This window comes from Onychomys torridus, chromosome 3 (genome assembly GCF_903995425.1).
Source record: "Onychomys torridus chromosome 3, mOncTor1.1, whole genome shotgun sequence".
NCBI lineage: Eukaryota > Metazoa > Chordata > Mammalia > Rodentia > Cricetidae > Onychomys > Onychomys torridus.
In genome coordinates this window covers 51,753,977-51,776,433 of record NC_050445.1, presented here as the reverse complement: position 1 = coordinate 51,776,433, position 22,457 = coordinate 51,753,977, and the positions used below count along the sequence as shown (strand labels likewise).

The 22,457-nt window shown below is 42.7% G+C and overlaps 1 protein-coding gene and 1 pseudogene across 2 annotated transcripts in view; one reads left to right on the top strand and one right to left on the bottom strand.

Moving 5' to 3' along the window:
* Window positions 1–1,215: 1,215 nt before the first annotated feature.
* St7 (suppression of tumorigenicity 7) overlaps window positions 1,216–22,457 on the top strand; it is a 241,731-nt gene continuing 220,489 nt past the window's right edge. For both annotated transcript variants that reach the window (XM_036180992.1, XM_036180991.1), the window contains exon 1: window positions 1,216–1,535. In XM_036180992.1, the coding sequence (XP_036036885.1) occupies window positions 1,385–1,535 (151 nt within the window). In that variant the 5' untranslated portion in view covers window positions 1,216–1,384. The remainder of the gene's footprint in view (window positions 1,536–22,457) is intronic.
* Window positions 18,381–22,457, bottom strand: part of LOC118579446 — a 31,280-nt pseudogene continuing 27,203 nt past the window's right edge.

Here is a 22,457-nt window from a genome sequence, read left to right as displayed (position 1 = left end):
CAGGTTTTATGGCTTGGCCTGAGGGAGAGCATTCTAGTTCTACAATTCATCTCGGAGAAGAGGAATTTTGGTTTCTGGGAGTTGGCTTTGCTTTGGAAGGCAAACCAGGCGTGAAGGAAGGACAGCAGCTCAGAGATACCTGGCTTCTGAGGCCTTTCCAATTTCCTTCATTCAAGGCACGAGCATGGCGGCACAAAGTGTCATAGTTGGAAGTAGTGCGTTCTGAGCCTGAACATAATAAAATAAATATTTTTGGTTGTGAGCCTAGCCTTTAATGGCTGAGCCAATAAATAATAAAATATTCTGCTCGGTGATGAATTTTAATGTCTTGGTTATAGACATTATAGACAGCCTGCGCTTGCTTCATTAACATTGAATACATTAAAAGTCTAATCATTTATGAACAGAAACAGACTTGGAGATGTCATCTAAAGCCTAGTATAAAATGCACTATTTAATGCAGGCGTGAGAAAAATGCTCACAGTTTCTGTTTTTCTTTTTTCCTTCAGTAGGTTCGGATCGAGTATGCCAAACTTATCCTAGGGAATTGCTTCTATGTAGGAAACAAATGGAAGAGTCATTTGGTGATCACTCAGAAAGGAGGATAAGAAGAAATACGTATGCTGTCAATTTCCCTGGAAACCCCTTCAAAGTGTTGCTAGAAAACAGGACATAAAAGAAACCAGAACGGAGCCACACAAGGAGATCTCCCTTCAGGCCTACAGACCAGGAGTGCATCTCCAATCTTCTTTCTAGCTCTTCTGGGTTTTATTGATGCCTCTAAGCCAGAGTCCCGAGAGAAACAGAGCCTTAAACCTTTGCATTCCAGAACTCTTGACTGCCACTGAATTCTGGCTCCACCTTCAGGTAGACACTGCAGCGATGGCCCTTGCACCTCAGTTTCCCCACGTCTATAACCGGGGTGCTGGCAACTGTTGCAGGCTCTCACCGAGACGTTACAAAGTGCGGAACACGCCCGGCTCTCGGAAGCGCACTCCACGCTCGAGCTGTTACGTCAGTGGTTTCCCTCGGCGGCGCCCGGGCTGTCCTCCTAAAATACTAGTATAAGAAGTATAAATGGCCCGGGAGTGTGCAGGGACCGGGCCCACGTGACCGCTCCACGAAGGCCACCGGCGGGGGCTTCGGAGCGCAGGCCGCGCGGTTTCCCGCCGCATCCCCGGCGGACGGACGGACGGGCGGACGGGCGGGCGGGCGAGCGGGCTCCGGGGCGCGGGGCCCTGGCGGCGGCTCGAGCGCTGCCTCGGGCCGGTGAATCATCCCGGCAGACACCGAGCGCCGCGGCGGCCGGCAGCAGCAGCGGCAGCGGCAGCGGCAGCGGCAGCAGCAGCAGCAGGAGCAGGAGCAGCAGGCGCCGCGCCGGAAGATGGCCGAGGCGGCGGCGGGCTTCCTGGAGCAGCTCAAGTCCTGCATCGTGTGGTCGTGGACCTATCTGTGGACCGTGTGGTTCTTCATCGTGCTCTTCCTGGTCTACATCCTGAGGGTGCCCCTGAGGATCAACGACAACCTGAGCACAGGTCAGGCCCCGGGGCCGCGGCCGCCCCTCCCCCGCCCCGGAAAGTTAGTGCAAGTCGGCGCGGGGTCGCGGCCGGCCCGGCGGGGACGCGCGCTCGGGGACGCGCTGCTCCAGGTGGCCGGTCCCGAGCTCGCCCCGCGGCCTTCGCGGGCCCACGGTGCCTAGGGGCGGGCGGCGCGCGGCGACACCCCCCTTCCCCCGCGCCAGTGTCCGGGCCGTCCCCTGGGTGTCCCCTGCCGCCGAGCCCCGAGAGCTCCCGAGCCCTCCCCCGGGGCTCGAGCGTCGGAACTGCGGCGTGGAGGCGTCCTGCTCCCGGCTTCTGCGCCGAGAGGGCCCACGCGTGGCCCCGGCCGTGGGCGCGCGCTCCGCGGGGTCGCGAGTGAAGCCTCGGCCCGCAGGGTGTCGCTGTGAGGTGGAGCGGGAGGGCATGTCAGGAGGTCCTACCAGGAGCGTGGATGACGTGTCAGGTCACCCAACGGAATGTCCAGGGGACACGCGGACGCGCGGGGATCTGGCATTTCTGTCGCTCCCGCCGCTGAAGTTTTCGTGTTCTCTGCTGAGCCCTCTCCTTAAAGGGCGATCGATGGGCTGAACAAGTGTGCCTGTGGCGAATAGGGTCTTAATAAACTTGCAGCCGGCTAACCCAGTTGTTAAAAACCACGGTAAACTCAGGCTAAGAACACCCCAGAGACAGTTGAGAAACTAAACGTACTCTGAAGGAACGCTTACAGCCCTTCGAGTCTGCAAATTATTGTGGATTCAAGGGAGATACACCCAGTTTCCTCACACTACTCTGGGAAGTCTTTGTAGTTCTGACTTATTTACAGAAATAGATACACATTCACATAAATGTGTCTTCTGTCTTTTAATTTACATACTCTGCGAGACCAAGGTTGGGAATGCATTTCCTATGACCACAACTGTGATGGGGGCGGGTGAGAGGTAGACCTTTTTAGGTGCTTGCCACAATGTACTCATTTTGTTTGGACATAATCTTTTAACATTATAAACGTCATTTAATGTGATTGGTTTACTATGTTTCTTTCATAGTATCCTTTGGATGGTCTCCGTGGGAGGCAGTCAGGATTCTGCTCGTAGAATCAGCTCGCTCTTCTATAGGGGATGCTCAGCTTTTTGGGCTCTAAGACATCTTGCTTTTTTGGCCTTTTCTCTGTTAGCATGGCTGCTTGTCACATTATTGCTTTCCTTGCTTTAGGGCAAAGGTTCGCAACCTGTAGTCCTGACTCCTTTGGGAGTCAGATGTCATGTATATCAGATATTTACATTACGATTCATAACAGTAGCAAAATTACAATTATGAATTAGTAACAAAATAATTTTATGGTTGGGGAAGGGTCACCATGAAGAACTTTATTAAAGGGTGGCAGCTTTAGGAAGGTTGAGAACCACTGCTTTAGGGTAAGGTATTTTCATATGACTCTAGTGACTAGAATCTAGTCTCAAGGTCTACTCTTTAAACACATTTAAATATGTTTATCACCTATTTATTGGAAGGCACAGCCAATTTTTTTCCTCCCAGAAAATTTGTTGTAGAGTTTTTAAAAACTTGAACATTTTGCATAATACACATTGATGTTTATTGTAGAACACATATCTCTATACTACATTTGCTTAAAATAGGCTAAGTAGTTATCCATACAGATATGTAAGCATGTGCATAGAGAATAGAGCAGGCAAGAAGCAAGATGCCTATTAGGAAGAGGGACAGTTTTTCAGGAAGATAGTTGGAGTGTCACCCCACACCCAGGCACCACTAGACCTGGTGTTTCTCACAGATGATTTGCTTAAGGACATTTCTAATTGAGACTCACGAGTAAATTGGATGTCTGGCTTGTGCCTTCCTAGACACCGTGGAAGCTTTCTTCTGCGACACAGGGCCTCAGTTTGTCCTGGGGTTTTATGCACATTCTTGTCATAAAGGGCAATAAAAAGAGAAGCACTCGGAGAATAGTCACCTCTCTACTATTTTTATGAGAATATAGTAGACGAGGAAAGGCTTTCACACTGGTCTTGAGACTTCCAACTATGGCAGTGAGCCACCACAGCTAAGATTAGGTTTTTCAAAAGGCAGCGGCAGACACTGGATGGCACTTTTCTTCCCTTTTAAGTAAAAGTGAGAAGTTCTTGTAGGAAGACTGCCAGAAGATTCCTGTTGACATAGTTCCCTCCTTCCCTTGCCAGTCTCTCTTCCCCATGGAAACAACTTTCTATAATGGAAGAACTTGCTGGCTTGCACACCTCCAAGCAGCTGCCCTCCTGTGGTCCAGCTGGTCCTTGCAGAGAGCTCTTTACATGGCGTCTACCCCAATCCAGAACTCTCTCTCCTCCTCCTCCTTCTCAGTCTTTTGGTTGTTTCTGAGACAGGAGCTCTTGCTATAGCTGTGGCTGGCCAGGAACCTACAGAGATCCACCTGCCTCTCCCTCCCAAGTGCTGGGATTTAAAGTGTGGGCCACCGTGCCCAGCCTAACCCAACTCACTTTGCTGTTCTTTGACCCGGTGGTGCGTGCTCCTCCTGTGATGAAGCAGAGAGGCCGCTGGGTTTAGAGCTGCTTTTTTGATTTGCTGCAGGTGGTGTAGGCCTCTGAAGGAAGGCAGAGCTTTGAGGCAACTAGAAGCCATGTATTCCATGATCCAGTTCGTTCTCTGCATCTATAGGGAGTGGACTCTGATTTAAATGCTGTGAACTGTTCCTGGACATGTGGCATGCTCTCCTCAATATGTCTTTTTTTTTTTAATTGGAAAGAGATTCTTCTCTCATATGATACATCCTGACCACAGTTTCCCCTCCTTCCACTCCACAGAGCTCCCCTCTCCTCCAGATCCACTCCCCTTCATCTCCCATCAGAAAAGAGCAAGGCTCCAAGAGACAACAGCCAAACATAACACAAAGAAAAATATAGCAAGACAAGGCAAAAGTCTTCATATGGAGGCTGAACAAGGCAACCCAACAGGAGAAAAAGAGTTCCAAGAGCAGGCAGAAGAGTCAGACACACACCCGCCCCCACAGTTAGGAGCCCCACAAAAACACCAAGCTAACAGCTACAACCTATGCACAGAGGACATGGTGCGGACTCATGCAGGTCCCTTGTTTGCCCCCTTCAGTCTCTGGGAGCCTGTAAGTGCCATGCTTAGTTGATTCAGTGGGTCATTTTCTCCTGGTGTCCTCCATGCTCTCTGACTCCTACAGTGTTTCAGCCCCCTATTCCAGGGGATTCCCCTAGCTCTGAGGGGAGGGACCCTATGGAGACCTCCAATTTAGACTCTCTCTCTCTCTCCAAATAATGTCTCTCTGTGGGTCTCTGCATCTGTTCCCATCTCCTGCTGGAGGAAGCCTCTCTGATGATGACTGGATAAGGCACCGATCTGTAAGTATAGCAGAACATCCTTAGGGATCTTTTCATTGATTGTTGTTGTGTTGTGTTATGTTGTGTTTTGTTTTAGAAAGGTTGTGTTTGGTTCTACCCTAGGTCTCTGGGCTTTCTAGTCTCTAGTTTCTGGCCATGCAAGCAACATCAGGCATGGTCTCCCTCTGGTTGGCCACTCCCACATATCCTATACCTCCATTGCTTCAGCACATCTTGCAGGCTGGACTGGTTGTTGGTCAAAAGTTTTGTGGCTGGAATGATGTCCACGGTTCTCTTTTGGTAGCCTGTAGAGTACCTCCTCACACCAAAGAGATGAACTAGAAGGTAGGGGTGAAGGCTGCCTGTGGGCACCAGCTGGACCTCTCCATGTTCAAGGAGCTGTGTGGATGTTGTCCTCAGCAATGGGGCTCGAGTTTTTAGAGAGCAACCCTCTGTCCTAGCATCAGCCTCGGTTGTTTGGGGATCTCCATGAGTTCTCCTCAGCCAATAACTCAATTGAATGTCATCCAGTCCACTGGAAGCCTTGGCTGGTTACAAAAGATGGCCAGTTGAGACTCCCATTACTAGGAGTCTAGGATCACCCTCATAAATTTCAGAAAGTTTCCATTGCACTAGGTTTCCACACCTCCCCCGAAATGCTCTCCAATTCCATCTCTCCCCACACACTCTCTCCATCCCATTTTCCCTCAACCCAATCCCTCCCTCTTCCATCCCCACCCACCCCAAGTCTACCCTATTTTATTTCTCCTTCCCAGGGAGACCCATGCATTCCTTAAACTCTCCTCTTTGCCTAACCTCTCAGGGTCTATGGATTTTAGCTTGTTTAATATTTATTTAAAGTCTAATATCCACTTATAAATGAATGCATACCATATTTGTCTTTCTGGGTCTGGGCTACCTCACTCAGGATGATTTTTTTTTTTTTTTCATTTTCCATCCATTTGCCTGCAAATTTCATGATGTCTTTTTTTTTTTTTTTTCTCCGAGACAGGATTTCTCTGTGTAACAGCCTTGGCTATCCTGGAACTCACTCTGTATACGAGACTGGCCTCAAACTCACAGAGATCCATTTGCCTCTTGTAGCATGAATCTAAATCCATTTAGGTTTTATTAATAAAATCAAACCTGGAGCTGGGTATTGGGGTTAATACTGGAAGATCAGAGAAGCAGAACAAGCACAGCTACCTCATCTTGCCAATTCCTCAGCTGATCCTGTTTCCTCAGACTGGAAGCCTCTGAGTTCTCATCCAGAATGAATCTCAGCTGAACTGCTGCTAAAAGCCCAAAAGCTTAACCTGCCTAGTTCCTGGTCCTCACGCCTTATACACTTTTCTGCTTTCTGCCATCACTTCCTGGGATTAAAGGCTCACTTCCTGGGATTAAAGACGTGAGTCACCATGCCTGGCTGTTTCCAGTGTGGCTTTAAACTCAAAGAGATCCGGATGGATCTCTGCCTCCCAAATGATAGGATTAAAGGCGCGTGTGCCACCATTTTCTGGCCTCTGTATCTAGTGACTGTTCTGTTCTCTGACCCCAGATAAGTTTGTTAGGGTGCACAATATTTTGGGGAACACAATATCACCACAGCCTCTGCCTCCCGAGTGCTAGGATTAAAGGTGTTCACTACCAGTGCCTAGTGATGATGTCATTTTTTAATAGCTGTGTAATACTCCATTGTGTAATGTATCATATTTTGTTTATTGATTCTTTTGTTGAGGAACATTTAGTTGTTGTTGTTTTTTTTTTTTTTTTTCAGTTTCTGGGCTATTATTGAGTAAAGCTTCAATGAACATAGTTGAGCAAATGACCTGTGGTAGGATGAAGTGTCTTTGGGTATATGTCCAATAGTGGTGTAGCAGAGTCTTGAGGTAGATTGATGATACTCAATTTTCTGAGGAACTGCCATATTGATTTCCAAAGTGCCTGTACAAGTTTGTACTCCCACCAGCAATGGAGGAGTGTGCCCCTTGCACCACATCCTCACCAGTCACTTGTATTTTTGATCTTAGCCATTCTGACAGGTGTAAGATGGACTCTCAGAGTCATTTTGATTTGCATTTCCCTGATGGCTAAGGATATTGAACATTTTTTAAAGTTTCTCAGATATCTGAGATTACTCTATTGAGAACTCTCTGTTTAGACCTGTACTCCATTTTTAAAATTGGATTATTTGGTTTATTGATATCTAGTTTCTTGAGTTCTTTATGTATTTTGGATATTAGCCCTCTATCAGATGTGGAGTTGGTGGAAATCTTTCCCCATTCTGGAGATTTCCTCTTTGTCCAGTTGATGGCGTTCTTTGCCTTATAGAAGCTTTTCAATTTCATGAGGTCCCATTTATTAACTTTTGATCTCAGTGCCTGTGCTATTGGTGGTGTATGTCCAACAGTGGTGTAGCTGCTATGCAGGCAGGAAGCTGCCTCCTGTGCCAGGCTGTTCCCCACTTTCTCTTCTATTAGTTCAGTGTATCTAATTTCATGTTGAGGTCTGTGATTCACTTGGACTTGAGTTTTGTGCAGAGTGATAAATATGGATCTATTTGTATTCTTCAACATGTAGACATCCAGTTTGACCAGCACTATTTGTTGAAGACGCTATCTTTTCTCCATTGTATAATTATGACTTCTTTTTAAAAAATCGGGTGCTTGTTGGTGTGTAGGTGTGTGAATTTATGTCAGGGTATTCAGTTCAATTCTATTGATCAACATGTCTGTTTTTATGCCATGCAGTTTTTATTACTATAACTCATTGATGCAACTTGAAATCAGGGATGATGATATCTCCAGCATTTCTTTTATTGTTCGGAATTGTTTAGCTATCCTGGATTTTTTGGTTTTCCATGTGAAGTTGAGAATTGTCCTTTCAAGGACTGTAAAGAATTGTGTTGGAATTTTGATAGGGATTGTATTGAATTTGTATGTTGTTTTTGGTAAGATATTCATTTTTACTATGTTAATCCTACCAATTCACGAGCATGGGAGATCTTACCATCTTCTGGTATCTTCTTTAATTTCTTTCTTCAAAGACTTGAAGTTTTTTTTATCATACATGTCTTTCACTTGCTTGGTTAGAGTTACCCCATGACATTTTATATTATGTGAGGCTATTATAAAAGGTGTTATTTCTATGATTTCTTTTTCAGTCTGTTTGCCATTTGTATATAGGAGAGCTGCTGATTTTTTTTTTTTTGAGTTAATCTTGTATCTAGCTACTTTGCTGAAAGTGTTTACCAGCTATAGGAGCTCTCTGGTGGAATTTTTAGGGCCACTTGCATATACTATCTTATGATGTACAAATAAAGACACTTTGACTTCTTCCCTTCCAGTTTGTATCCCCTTGATCTCCTTCAGTTGTCTTATTGTTCTTGCTAAAACTTCGAGTACTATATTGAAATGAAAAAAGGAGAGAGTGGACAACTTTGTCTTGTTCCTGATTTTAGTGGAATTACTTTGAGTTTCTATACATTTAATTTGATGTTGGTTATAGGCTTGCTGTAAATTGCTTTTATTATGTTGAGAGGTATGTCCTTTGTATCCTTAATCTGTCTAAGACTTTTATCATGAACGGGTGTTGGATTTTGCCAAAGGCCTTTTCGGCATCTAATGAGATGATCATGTGGCTTTTTTCTTTCAGTTTGTTTAAATGGTAGATTAAATCTATCAGTTTTCATATGTTGAACCATCTTTGCATCTCTGAGATGAAGCCTACTTGATCATGATGGATGATCTTTTTGATGTGTTCTTTGATTTGGGTTGCAAGTATTTTTTTATCTATGTTCATAAGGGAATTTTTTTTTTGATTCTTTATGTGGTTTTGGGTATCAGGGTAACTGTGGCCTCATAATGGCAATGTTCCTTCTGTTTCTGTTTTGTGGAATAAATTGAGGAGTATCAGTATTAACTTTTCTTTGAAAGTCTGGTAGAATTCTGTGCTAAAACCATCTGGCCCTAAGGGTTTTCTTTGGGGGTCGGGGAGAGTTTTAATGACTGCTTCCATTTCATTAAGGATTATAGTTCTATTTAAATTATTTATCTAATCATGATTTAACCCTAGTAAGTGGTACCTATGTACACACCCCCCCCCCCCAATTTGGATGGTTCCGTGGAATTTTTTTGTCTGTTGTTATATCCCAATTTTCATTTCTGATTTTGCTAATTTGGGTATTCTCTCTCTGGGTCTTTTAGTTAATTTGGATAAGGGTTTGTCTATCTTACTGATTTTTCTCAAAGAAACAACTCTTTGTTTCATTGATTCTTAATGTTCTCTTTGTTTCAATTTTATTGACTTAAGGCCTCTGTTTGATTATTTCTTATTGTCTACTCCTCCCCCCCCCCTCTCTCTTTCTCCTCTCTCTCTCACATGTAGGCACTTAGTGCTATGAATTTTCCTCTTAGCACTGCTTTCATTGTGGCCCATAAGTTTGGGTATGCTGTGCATTTATTTTCATCGAATTTCAGAAAGTCTTTAATTTCTATTTTTTATTTCTGTCTTGACCCATTTTTTTTTTTTTTTTCATTTAGTAGAGAGTTGATCAGCTTCCATGAGTTTGTAAGCTTTCTGTGGTTTCAGTTGGTGATATCCAGCTTTAATCCATGGTGGGCTGATAGAATTCGTGGAGTTATTTTAATTTCCTTATATCCGCTAAGACTTGCTTTGTGTCCAAGTATGTGATCAGTTTTGGAGATGGTTACATGAGGTGTAGAGGAGGAGGTATATTCTTTTGTGTTTGGGTGAAAATGTTCTGTAGATATCTGTTAGGCCCATTTGGTTTTAATGTCTGTTGGCTTCAGTATTTCTCTGTTTAGTTTTTGTCTGGATGACCTGTCTATTGGTGAGAGTGGGGTAATGAAGTCTCCCACTCTCAGTGTGTGAGGGTCAGTATGTGATTTTAGCTGTAGTAGTGTTTCTTTTGTAAAAGTGGTTGCCCTTGTGTTTTGGGCATAGATGTTTAGAATTGAAATGTCATCTTGGTAGATTTTTCCTTTGATGAGTATGTAGTGTCCTTCATATCTTTTGATTAGTTTTGGTTTGAAGTCTATTTTGTTAGATATTAAAATGCCTACATCTTATTGCTTCTTAGATTCATTTGCTTGGAATATCTCTCTTTCTGTCTATTTTCCTCCCTTCTACCTTTCCCTCCCTCCCTCCCTCCCTCCCTCCCTCCCTCCCTCCCTCCCAATCTCTTTCTCTCTCTCTCTTTCCCTTCCCTCCTTCCCTCCCAGTCCCTCCCCCACACCTTCCCTCTGCCCACCCTATCCACTCCTCCTCCTTTCTCTTCAGGGTTGGAGATCAACAAAACATGGCATATGGAGTTGCAGTAAGACTAAGCATCCCTTTGTGTAAAGGCTGGGCCGTGAAAGCCAGTATACGGAATAGGGTCTCAAAAGCCAGCAAAAGAGTCAGAAACAGCCCCTGCTCCCACTGTTAGGAGTCCCACAAGAAGATCAGTGCTTGGAATACGTTTTTCCAACCTTTTACCCTGAGTTAATGTCTATCCTTGATGTGATATTGAGGTGTGTTTCTTGTATGCAGCAGAAGTATGGATCCTGTTTTCATATCCATTCTGTTAGCCTGTGTTTTTTAATTGGGAGATTGAGTCCATTGATATTGAGAGATATAAGTGACCAATGATTGTTAATTCCTGTTATTTTGTTGTTGGTTGTGGTGTTTTTTTTTTTTTTTTTTTGTGTGTGTGTGTGTGTGTGTGTGTGTGTGTGTGTTTTCCTTCTTTGAGTTTTGCTGGTGTAAGATTATTTATTGCCTGTGTTTTCCAAGGTGTAATTAGTCTCCTTGGGTAGGAGTTTTCCTTCTAGTACCTTCTGTAGGGCTGGATTTGTGGGTTGATTATGGTTTAAAATTGACTTTATTATGGAATATCTTATTTTCTCCATCTACAGTATAGTATTCTGGGTATATTTGTGCTGGGAAAGTTTTGCTGGGTATAGTAGTCTGGGCTGGCATCTGTGGTCTCTTAGAGTCTGCAGTGCATCTGTCCTGGCTTTTAGAGTCTCCATTGAGAAATCAGGTGTTATTCTAATGAATCTGACATCATATGTTGGTCTTTTTCTCTTGCAGCTTTTAATATCCTTTCTTTGTTCTGTATGTTTATTGCTTTGATTATTATGTAGTGAGGGGACTTTCTTTTTTTCCAATCTATTTGCTGTTCTGTATGCTTTTTTGTGCCTTTATAGGCATCTCCTTCTTTAGAATATTTAGAAGATTTTGTTGAAAATATTTTCTGGGCCTTTGAGCTGGGTTTCTTCTTGTTCCTCTAGCCCTATTATTTTTTTGTTTGTTTGTTCCTTTCCTAATGTCTCAGATTTCTTGGATTTTATTGTTGTTGTTGTTTGAGACAGAGTTTCTCTGTGTATCTTTGAAGCCTTTCCTGGAATTCACTCTGTAGCCCAGGAGGCCTTGAACTCACAGAGATCCACCTGCCTCTGTCTCCCAAGTGCTGGGATTAAAGGCGTGCACCACCACTGCCCGGCTTTTCTGGATGTTTGGTGCCAGGAATTTTTTAGATTTAATTGATGTAACCATTTCTTCTATCCTGTCTTCAATGCCTGAGGATTCTCCTTTGCATCTCTTGTATTCTGTTGGTAAAACTTGCCTTTATAGTTCCTGCTCAAATTTCTAAATTTTTCAATTCTAGAATCCCTCACTTTATGTTTTATTTATTGCTTCTATTTCTATTTTCAAGTCTTGAACAGTACAGTTTTATTCGTTTTCTTCAACTGTTTTTGTTCGTTTGTTTCTTGGCTTTCTTTAAGAGATTTATTCATTTCCTCTAATTGTTTGTGTTTTCCTGGATTTCTTTAAGGGATTTATTCATTTCCTCTTTAAGGACCTCTATCATCTTCATATAGTTATTTTTAATGAAGTTTTCCTGTACTTCTGCTGTGTTGGAATGTTCCGATCTTGCTGTCATAGGATAGCTGGGTTCTGGTGGTGTTATTGATTATGTTTTTATGCTGGTGTTAGGCATCTGGGTTTGGGTGATTATAGGTCTAGGTGCTGATTTCTGGGTTTGTCTTTGTTGGGGTGGTGTTTTGTTCCTTGGTTTTTGTTTCCTCTTTGGATTTTCAGAGTATGATGCCTGTGTGTTGCCTCTTTTACTGGCCTACTTGACTGTTGTGTTCACAGTGAATGCCTGGTGGTGTTGGAGGCTGGGATGCAGGGACAAGTTGGTGGAAAGAGGTCAGGAGGGGATGATTGGTGGAGACCTGGGCAGGGGGGAGAAAGGCCTCAGCTGGTGATTTGTTGTAGAAGCAGGGAGGAGACTGAGGGATTGGGTCTAGGGGGGCAGACAGAGTGGAGAAGGTCTTTGGGCAGCCCACTTGGTTTTCTAGCAGACATGGCTTGCTGTTGAGTCTGCCTGAGTTGGGGACTGGGATACAGTAACAAGTCAGGCTAAGGAGGCCGGAAGAGATGATCTGTGGGATCTACAGGAGATATGAGCAGTGGGGAAGGTAGGCTGCAGATGGTTCTGTTGTAGTACTGGGGAGGAGCCTGAGGGATTGGGTCTAGGGGAACAGAAAGAATAGAGAAGGTCTGCAGGCAGTCTACCTGTTCTTCTGGCAGTCTCCTCAGTATCTTGATTGCATATGACAACTTTAATTCTTTGACCTCATTAGATTGTGGTAAATGTGCTTTATATACTATGTGTTGATTTACATATGCAATTATCTTACATATATAATTACATGTATACAATTAATTTCTTCATTGATGCCTTTGCATAGGATACTGTGACATGGGTAATATGATGAGAAAGATGTACAAGTGTGTAAATGTCAGACTAACTAAGACATTAATAACATAAGTGCACTTTTCCATAATGTAAAGTGGAATAGAGCAAGTTAATAGGAATTTTCCCTGAGCTGAGCCTCTGAGAGTGAAGAGAATTCTGGTTCTGAGTTGGGAATGTAGAAGAGTGGACCTTCCCAACAGAAAACACAAACATGAAAGTGTAAGACAGATTTGGAGAACCATGAAATCATGTGGAATTTAAAACACTAAAAGAAAAGCACCTTGATGAGCAGCTATAATTAAAAATTTTTTTTCTGGTATCATGTGTAGCTTTCCACATAGAAATAACTATAAGATTCTTTTCAAGATATAGCACAGTTTCTTTATATTATTTATGCCTTAGTTTCTCTATACTATTTATGTCTTTATATTATTTATATATTGCTGTGAAGAGACACCATGACTATGGCAATTCTAAGGAAAACATTTAGTTGGGGCTGGCTTACAGTTCAGAAGTTTAGTTCATTATCATCAAGACAGGAAGCATGAGAGCATGCAGGCAGACATGGTGCTGGAGAGGTAGCCTAAAGTTCTACATCTGGGTCTGCAGGCAACAGGAAGAGACACTGTGAGTCACTGGCTAGGCTTGAGCATCTGAGACCTCAAAGCCCACCCCTAGCAACACACTTCCTCCAACAAGGTCATGCCTACTCCAGCAAGACCACACCTCCTAATAGTGACACTCCATGTGTGCCTGTGGGGGCCATTTTCTTTCAAGCCACCCCAGTTTCCTCCTTTCACTGTCTGGGCTGAATCATCAAGGCACTGAAGCAGTGCCATTAAGTGGCATTAAGTTCATAGAACAGGATTCTGATGATAAATACAGACCTTGCAGAGAACATGTCACAAGGGGCAACCAAGTCTTGTAATAGAAAATGAATTAAAAAAATGACAGGGAAGAAAATAAACATAGAGGTAATACTGATTAGCTTTGACGGTCAACTCTGACATTAGATGGAGAGTCTTTAAATAATTTTATGATTTACTGAAAATAGGATGAACAAGATTATATAAAATACCATAAGATATATTACTTGTTGCTTTTCAAATGAATTAAATTTCCAGAAAAGCAGAAATTTATTTCAGATTGGAGTGGTCACATGGGTATTATTTGGAAGAAATAGATTTGTCAAAAAAAGAAAAAAAGGAAAAGAACTTGCTTCATGTTGTGCTATCAATAGCGCTTCCTCATCTACCCTAAGCTGCAAGGCTTGGCTACTGTGTTTTAAACACTTTGCACAGTAAACCTTTAAAACAATATGCACTTTTCCATCATTTGCATTTATCAGTTAAAGTGATTTTCCAATTCAGTTTACCAAAAATCAAGTTTAAAAGATCTTTGAAATTTTTTGAAAAACTTTGGAACCTTTTTCACTCTGTTTGGAAAACAAAGATGTGGTTCAGTAGTTGACCTAAACTTCAAGTTGTTTACATTCTAAAATATCTTTGTATTATGGTATGAGTGCAGATATAAAACTTACAGTTTTTGAATCATATTGATTACTACTCAGTTTTGTTTTTCTCTAAGTTGGAGATGGTTGCTCTCAAACTGATTGGTACTTCAGATTGGTTTTCTGGAGGGCCTAATTACAGTTTATATCTGTCTTTTGCCTCTGCTGCTCTTTAAAACCATCCCTCTAGCTGTAAACCCACCCATCCTTCAACGACAAGTTTGTATGCTACCTTATGATCTCTTCAACTGAAAGACCTCCCCTCTCACTCTCACCGTGTGTTATCTGAGAGGCATGTTGGCATTTTCGCCTCATATGAAGTGTGACATGTCTTCTCTATGTATCAGTGCTTGTGTGCACATGTATTTGTGTACTTTGCGTCATCATTTCCTCTGGACTTAAGCCGTTTGCCTTCTCATTAATTTCTTGCACATCATAGATTCTGGCTGTTCACTGGCTCATTCAGTATACAAACTAGAGTTCATATAGTGAGGTTGGGAGTAGAACATGCATCAGTTCCTGGGTATTTGCCCCTCTTGAGAATTTACCATTAGATTGAGGTCATAGCTGCTGCAAAAACTTGAATTTTTTGGTAGGTGCTGCAAATCTAACTCACTGATGTATGAAAACACAAGCTTTCTAATTCATGTCAGCTTTGAGTTTAGCACATACCTCAGATACCCTCATTTCTTTTCTTTTGGAAATATCCCTCCTACACATTAATGGAGCAGTAGAGTCGATGGCCCTTTCTCAAGTTCCTAGTTGTAACATATGTCAAATGATAACGTTATGTTCTCCAAGGGTTCTTTTAGCGCACAGATTGGTGTTGCACCAGTGTCTTGACATGAACTTCACTGAGTCAGAGTGGAGCAGCAAGCACGTATGCTAAATTAATACACGTTTGTTTTTAACCTCTACACTTTTGATGCTTAATTCTTAGTGAATACAACTCCAGATTTTATACTGGTCTCTTCAATGACTTCTCATTGCACTGGAAATAAAGCATTCTTGTTGACAAAGCTGGGTGATGGAGCCCCTTCCTCCCCTCCAAGTCTGAACTTCTCTCTCTTTAGATCTTTACCTCCAACACAGCTGGAATACTCTCCTAATCTTAAATATGGCCAACGTGTGGCTTTTGTTCTTGTTTTCCCTTCAACCCAGAGTTCTTTTCAACTTGATTTTTTTCTTCAAATTAAGAAATTGTAAGTGCTTATTGTCTTAGATTTCTATCGCTCTGATACAATACCATGACCAAAAGCAGTTGAGGTTTATTTTATCTTATACTTTTAGGTAACAGTCTATCACTGAGGGAAGTCAGCATGGGAATTCAAGGCAGGAGCCTGGATGCAGGAACTGATAGAGCAGGCACTGAAAAATGCTGCTTCCTGGCTTGCTTGGCTGTCTTATACCGTCCAGGATCCCATGTCCAGGAATGGCACTGCTCAGGGTGAGCTGGGCCCACCCCCTTCAGTCATTAATCAATAAAATACCCAAAGGCCAGTATGTTGAGGGCATTTTCTCAATTGAGTTTCCACTTCCCATATGACTGTTGCTTGTGTCCCATCGACAGAACACTGGCCAACACACTTAATGTATGTGTATGAATGTTTGTCTGTGTGTGCTTATGTCTGTGTACTACTTGCTTGAGTCCTGGGTGTCTGTGGAGGCCAGAAGAGGGCATATGGTCCTTTGGAACTGTAGCTGCAGTCCGTGGTGAGCTGCCATGTGGATGCTAAGAAGTGAACCTGATCCTCTGGAAGAGCAGCCAGTGCCCTTGACTGCTGAGCCATCTCTCCGGCCCTTCCACTTTATCCTGGGATGGTAGTCTCCTTACCGTTCACATTTCTGCCTACGTCTCATTCTTTCAAAAATTTTTCCCTGATAAGCTTGTCTGAAATGTGAATGTTAAATCTGTCACTGTTACCTCAACACATTTGAGTTTTCTGCACAGCACTTAGGACACTTGGATATAATTCTTATTTATTAAATAATTATGTTGTCCCCCTCGTGACTATAAACCTATGAAGACAGGGACCTTGTCTGTCTTGTTTACTGGTTTTCCAAAATATTGATTTATTTGGATCCATTATTTAGGGGTAAAGGAAGGCTATTGTAGTCTTTTCTGTAAGTTTAATGTAAAGAATTAAACATCAATAATTGATAACTTAGGAGCTGATTATGCAATATAGCCTGGTATGTCAATCACAGTTGATTCCAAAGTAAAGTACCTTATACCACCAGGATGTAGTTTAGGGCCCTGCCAACTTGGGTAAGTTGGGTAAGTTGTCTTGTCTGTATGGAGGATAGAGAGGAGAGGAAAGCGTGCTTGGGAAATTTTCAGGATGATATTGCAAGCATAGTGAAATTTAACCATCACTCAGAAATACAATGTGATGGGATTAGAAATATTTCACTGAAAGTTATATATTTGCCTGTCCCCATTTCTAAATTTAGGAACCATTTCTAAACTACTAGGAGCCTGAGTAAAAATAGTTTTGTCATTCTAGAAACTTGCTTTCTAGACAGTTTTACTTTAGTGTTCCTCCTTTCTACACTGAACATTGTATGTGTATTAGGTGAAACAAATATCAGCTGTGATGAAATGAAAGGGGTGTTGTATTTATAACTTGATTTAAGTTGAAATTCTGCTTTCTGAAGTGTAGGGTGACTGGATAAGTTACTCCATGAGACTCCTTTCTCTAGGAGGGGGCAGTGCCCTCCCTTTTTCTGGGTCTGCCTTGCAGTATGGGTGGGATAGCAGTGAGCACTGAGCACTGAGCAGAACACAGTGCAGGTTATCATACATCGCACAGCACTGGACTAGTGCATTTCATTCACTCTGACCTGTGTCCAGTAAATAATTCTTCTGCTCTTTAGTTTATGCATTCATTTGGATACGTAGGTCCTGTACACTTGAAGCTGAGTCTTTTCTGTCAGTTATTATTTGGACACAAGCATCTCATGTCAGGCTTTTCCTCCAAGTATCTATGCTTATTTTATGTGTCATCTAACATGCTGTCTTGCTCACCAATGCCTTCAGACATGCTTCCTGTGAACAGGAAGTGGACATAGCATCGTATGCACATACTAGCTTTGGGAGCAGTCTGGCGACTGGAGCTAGGAAGAGACAAGCCATTAGCCTTCTTCGAGTTCTTAGATGAGTCAGACATTGCCTGCTTTTGTTACTCTGACACATCAGGATTGGTTTGGAGAAATGTGTTTCTATCCATGAATGCAGCTGATATTCTCTCTGTATGTGGAAGTGTAGACTAAAGATTGTTCAAAATAAAATGAGTACTGTCCTAATAAATGCAAGTAAACCCATTTAAAAGTGCATTTTAAGGGAAAAGCAGCTTAGTTAATGGGTGAGGATGAGAACTTGGTGAAAGTTTCTTCTGTTTTCATTTTCAAAAGATACTCTTGTACAACAATATCTAGAGCATTGACAAGTATATGCATGCCAAGGCTAGTATCACCTCCTTTGGGGATGTTTTTTAAAACGGAAAGATCATAAAAGCCTTTTTTTTTAGAATTTTGAACTGTTCAGTCTGGTGGTCAGGATGCAGTAGCTTCTCCCCATTCCATGAGGTCCTACACTTCCCATAATGTGCCACCCGATGAGCCACCACTCCAGATTTTGTGCTCTGTGTGCTATTCTGTCTTTAGCATGCAGAGAAGCTGTAGTGAGTTTTGAGGAGAGTGAGGTGTCTAGCTGTTCCAGCTGGTGATTCGGGATGTCTGAGTTGAGTTCTGAACTGATAATCTTGCTTGCCTTCATTAGTCATCTTTTACAACGTCTGAGCTCTGGGCTGCAGCGCCCATCTTTGAGGTGACCTCTTCGTCTTTGCAAATGTGGCACTGTGGTAGGCCAAGGTCTTCCTGTGCCAGGTCTTCTTCTAGCGTCAGACGATGGGTAATGCTCAGAAGTGCCGGCTGAGAGAGTTTCTTTTGTACTGGACGTCCCCAGGAAACCCACGTCCAAGGTACTGGATGAATGTGGTTCTCTCAGTTCTTCCTACAGAACAACATAAAGGTGGCTCCGGGTCTCTGGAACTGGAGACTTAGCCACAGGTGACTAGAATGAAGACCTCAGACTTCTGCCCTTCCCATCCCATGGCTTACTTTCCTGCAGTCAGACACACATTCGGATGCAGTTCTGTCACAGCCTCCCTGGACATTCATTGCAGGGCTGTTTTTGATTAGACTTTTGGTTCATGGTATTTTCCTTCAGGCTCTTTCTCTACTTTGAACGTGACATTTGGTGGCATAGGAGGAACATCAATTTGCAGTCTCCCAAATGTTCCTTTTTCATTCTTTCCTTCCCAGACATAAGCATGGTCTTATAGTCATTTAATACTTCAGAACGTGCTCATGGTTTTAAGATTTGGACATGAGTGCCACCTCTCCAAACTGCAGTATATATCAATTTTCCTTAATCTATTCTGTAAGTTCAAGTTTAGATTCAAATCATTTCTTGTAAATAATATTTAGGTTATAAAGGCATATATGTACTATATCTAGACTCTCTGATGGTAGAATTTTGAAATATTCTAACCCAGAACTGCAGACTGAGCAAAAAAATGTATAAAACCTGTCTCGCAGCACTGGCTTTTGAAGGCATTGCACATAGGCCTCATGGAACCACTACTTACGTTTGCAACACTGTAGCATCTTTGAGTGTCCATGTCCAAGACCCCATGGTAGCAGCCGCACTGCTGGACATTCAAGGTCTGTTGTACCATAACGTCTGCTCCCAGACTTGTGGTGCTCTCAGGTCTGGTCCTTGTTAATATGCATTAGCCCTATGTTTTTTGCAAAAACATATTGTGGGCACAACTTTTTGTTCATCTGAATCAACAGACCCAAGATGAGGTGTATGACAGAACTGTTGATACCTTGGCTACCCTTCTAACATCTAACCATTTCACTGGGAGTTTCTGAATACTCTTTATGATTATTGCTCAGGCAATATCCTCACTTCCATTGGTTCCTGTTTGAATGTCCAGGAGAACCCAGAATATAGAACCATTTGCAAGTGTGATGAAGTGAACCAGTGTCAAGGTGTTTGTCTTTTTGGTAGTTCCCGGATAAAACAAATCATCTAATCACCATCACCTTCAAATATACACGCAAGCTTTTTGGCTTTATGTCCACTCGCTTCTGTGGAGTCTTTCATTTGGTCCCTTTAGTGGTGTTGACTTCATCACACAGGAAAATAGAAGCAATGGCATTCAGCGCTTCTTCTCCTTGGCACAGATTTTTGTAGTACTTTTGGAAGACAACACATCCTTAGTGTACTTGGAAGAGCTTGAGTGCAAGGATTGTAACTTTTTAATCTTTGGTTTTTCCTTTTATGGTTGTCCAGTGATGACACACAGAAAGATGGGTGACTTAAATTAGGCATCCTTAAGACTGTCCAAGACTGGTGGCACTCTGGACCTTTCCTTGTTTCACCTCACCACCCAATGTTTTTCTTCTTCCCTCCTAATACTCAGTACGCAACACTGGGCTTATGTTTGTGTTACAACTGAATCTTAGAGAATTCTCCTGGAGGTGACTGGTCAAAAGTTCAGAGATAAGGGAGGAAAGGGCATTCCTGTGTGTAGAGAACACGTGATGTCAGAGGAGAAACCACTGGAGAAACTCAATAGGAATCACTAAGCGGGAGAAGGGAACCTGGATGGTATCCTCTAAACCTGCCTGAGGAGATGGAGCAGACCAGCTCAGTGACAGTCTAGATCAGGGCTTGGAATGGGAGTCACAATGTGTGGCTGGACAAAGACCACAGGTTATAGGGTGTGTACACATCCAAGATAGCCTGTAGAAGAAATACCTGTGGGACACTGATAGTTGCCTTTCAGCGTGAGGGTAGAATTGGTCCTTTCACTAGAGTGTAGCTCACATGAGATGCCAAAATGAATGAGAAAGCGCCGTCCTTGGTGTTTTGTTTTTGAGATGGAGTCTTGAATGTAGCCCAGGCGTACCTTGAACTCTTGTTCCTCTTGTGTCTGCCTCCTGTGTACTTCGGTTCTAGCATGTGCCACTACTTCAGTTTGACAATGTGGTTTTTAGACTATAAAGTACTATTTAGATCCAATACAGTATACTGTCTGGATTTCCCAGAAGCCTGTATCCTATAGTCTTGGCCTGCACACTAAAATAATAGGTTAAAATATACAATGGGAACATTCACCTGCATATTTTCTCTAACCTTAGAGAACTCAGGTTAATGGGTTATTGATTATTTGGATCCACACTACTAAATATCTGGCTTTTGTGAACCTGAGATACTGTCCCCCAATATCCTCATTGCCACTGTAAAGACTTCTATCTATAAAGGATTTTGAGTTTTCCAGGATAGGAAAGAATGAAACTTTTTTTGCTGCTTCTATGCAGCAGGGCAGTTCCTCATGAATAACTCTTATCCATCATTTAATATAATATGGCCTCACTGTCCCTCTTAGTGGTTCCTGTACTGCCTTGTGGGTTAAAATAAGAAAGTGAGAGGCCCTGTGTGCTCTTTCAGCATTTTATCAGCTGCAGCTAGGGCCAGAGGAATCACAGCTTAAGACAGTTATTATAGACCTTAGCAAAATAAGGCAACAGGTGTCTGAGAGAACACTTACTTTCCTCTAAGTTTAGAACACTGAAAGTATACTCGTCATATGAATGCTCAGTGAAAAACCCTAACTGTGATTCCCAAGTTCATCTCCAAATTAGTAAAAGATCTGGAGCGTTAGATTTTCCCAAGAGTTGAGCAAACTAGTGGCGAGTTTAAGAATGTCCAGGGAACTCATCAGTGAGTGTCTTTGTCATTGTTTCCATTGCTGGGATAAAACACAGTGGCTAAAAGCAACTTGGGGAGGAAAGGGTTTATTCTGAGACAGGTAGGAACTCAAGGCAGAAACCCGGAAGCAGGAACTGATGCAGAGGCCACAGAGGCATGCTGCCTGCTGGCTGGGCCCTCATCTCTCGCCCAGGCTGCTTTCTTTTAGTACTGGATTGGCACCACCCACAGTGGGCTTGGCCCTCCCATATCAGGCACTAACAAGAAAATTCACCCCAGGCTTGCCCACAGGCTAATCTGATGGGGGCATTTTCCCAACTGAAGTCCCTTCTTTTAAAAGACTGAAGTGTGTGTCAAGTTGACATAAAACTAGACGGCACAGTGAGCAAGGCTTATTTGTTTTATTTTGAAAAAGCTGAACAATGTAAGATAGCATAGACAGAAAAAATGCCCCAAGTCACAACATTTTCTTAATAAAGAAGTAGTAGCTTTCACACACAAGCAATCTGGGTCTGGATTTATATGTTCTCCAGAGTTAGAGACTTTTCGTTTTTGAGGCCGTTGCTCTGTTTTGAAGTAGTTGGAGTATCATTCTGAAGTAGTATTGTAATTGGCAATGGACTCTGGTAAAATGTTTACAGTTTTTTCCTTGCTTAAACTTTTCCAATTTCTATTCAATTTGTCTTTGGAATAAGAGAACAAAGTATATTTTATTAAAGGGGTAGTTGCTTGGCCATGTTCGTTTCTGTTCTCTTCACAATAGGAAATGGAAGCAGCATAGCATGGGGAATGAAAATTTGGTACATACACACAATGGAATTCTAGCTAACTTCAAAGAAAAATGAACTCATGAAATCTCGGGAAAATGGATGAAACTAGAAAATATTATACTGCGTGAGATATCCCAGACCCAGGAAGAGAATGCCACATGCTCTCCCTTGCTCGTGGATCCTAGCTGTGAATCTTTAGCTGTTATTATATAACCTGGAGTGACTGCAGAAGCCAGGAAAGTGGGAAGGGACCATGGGGGGGGGGGTGGGGGGCTCTAGGGATGTAGGACATGGGCTCTGTGAAGGGGAGAGGACAAATGTGGGGGAGAGGAATGATTTAACTGGCAGGGGAGGGTCGGTAGTACACCGGGAGAGCGAGTAAGGAGAGAGAAATAAGGAGGGTATTTTAAAAAGACATATGGAAACACATTATTTTGTAGACTTAATGAAAAATATACATGCACACACACGTAATGCAGTTTAAATGGAGTTATACAACATGAGGTGACGGTGCTCCCCTAGGATCCATGGACTATGTAAAAAAAAAAAATTACCAGTGCCTGGCAAGAGAAACCTCCCTTTAATTCTTGTCCAAGAGACTCAGAACAATATAGGCCACCACCATTGTCCTTGGGTGCTTCCTAGAACTTGAAGGTAAGACCCTGTTGCCGGAGACATCACAGACTGCACACACAACTTGGAGGAACCTAGCTGGAGCT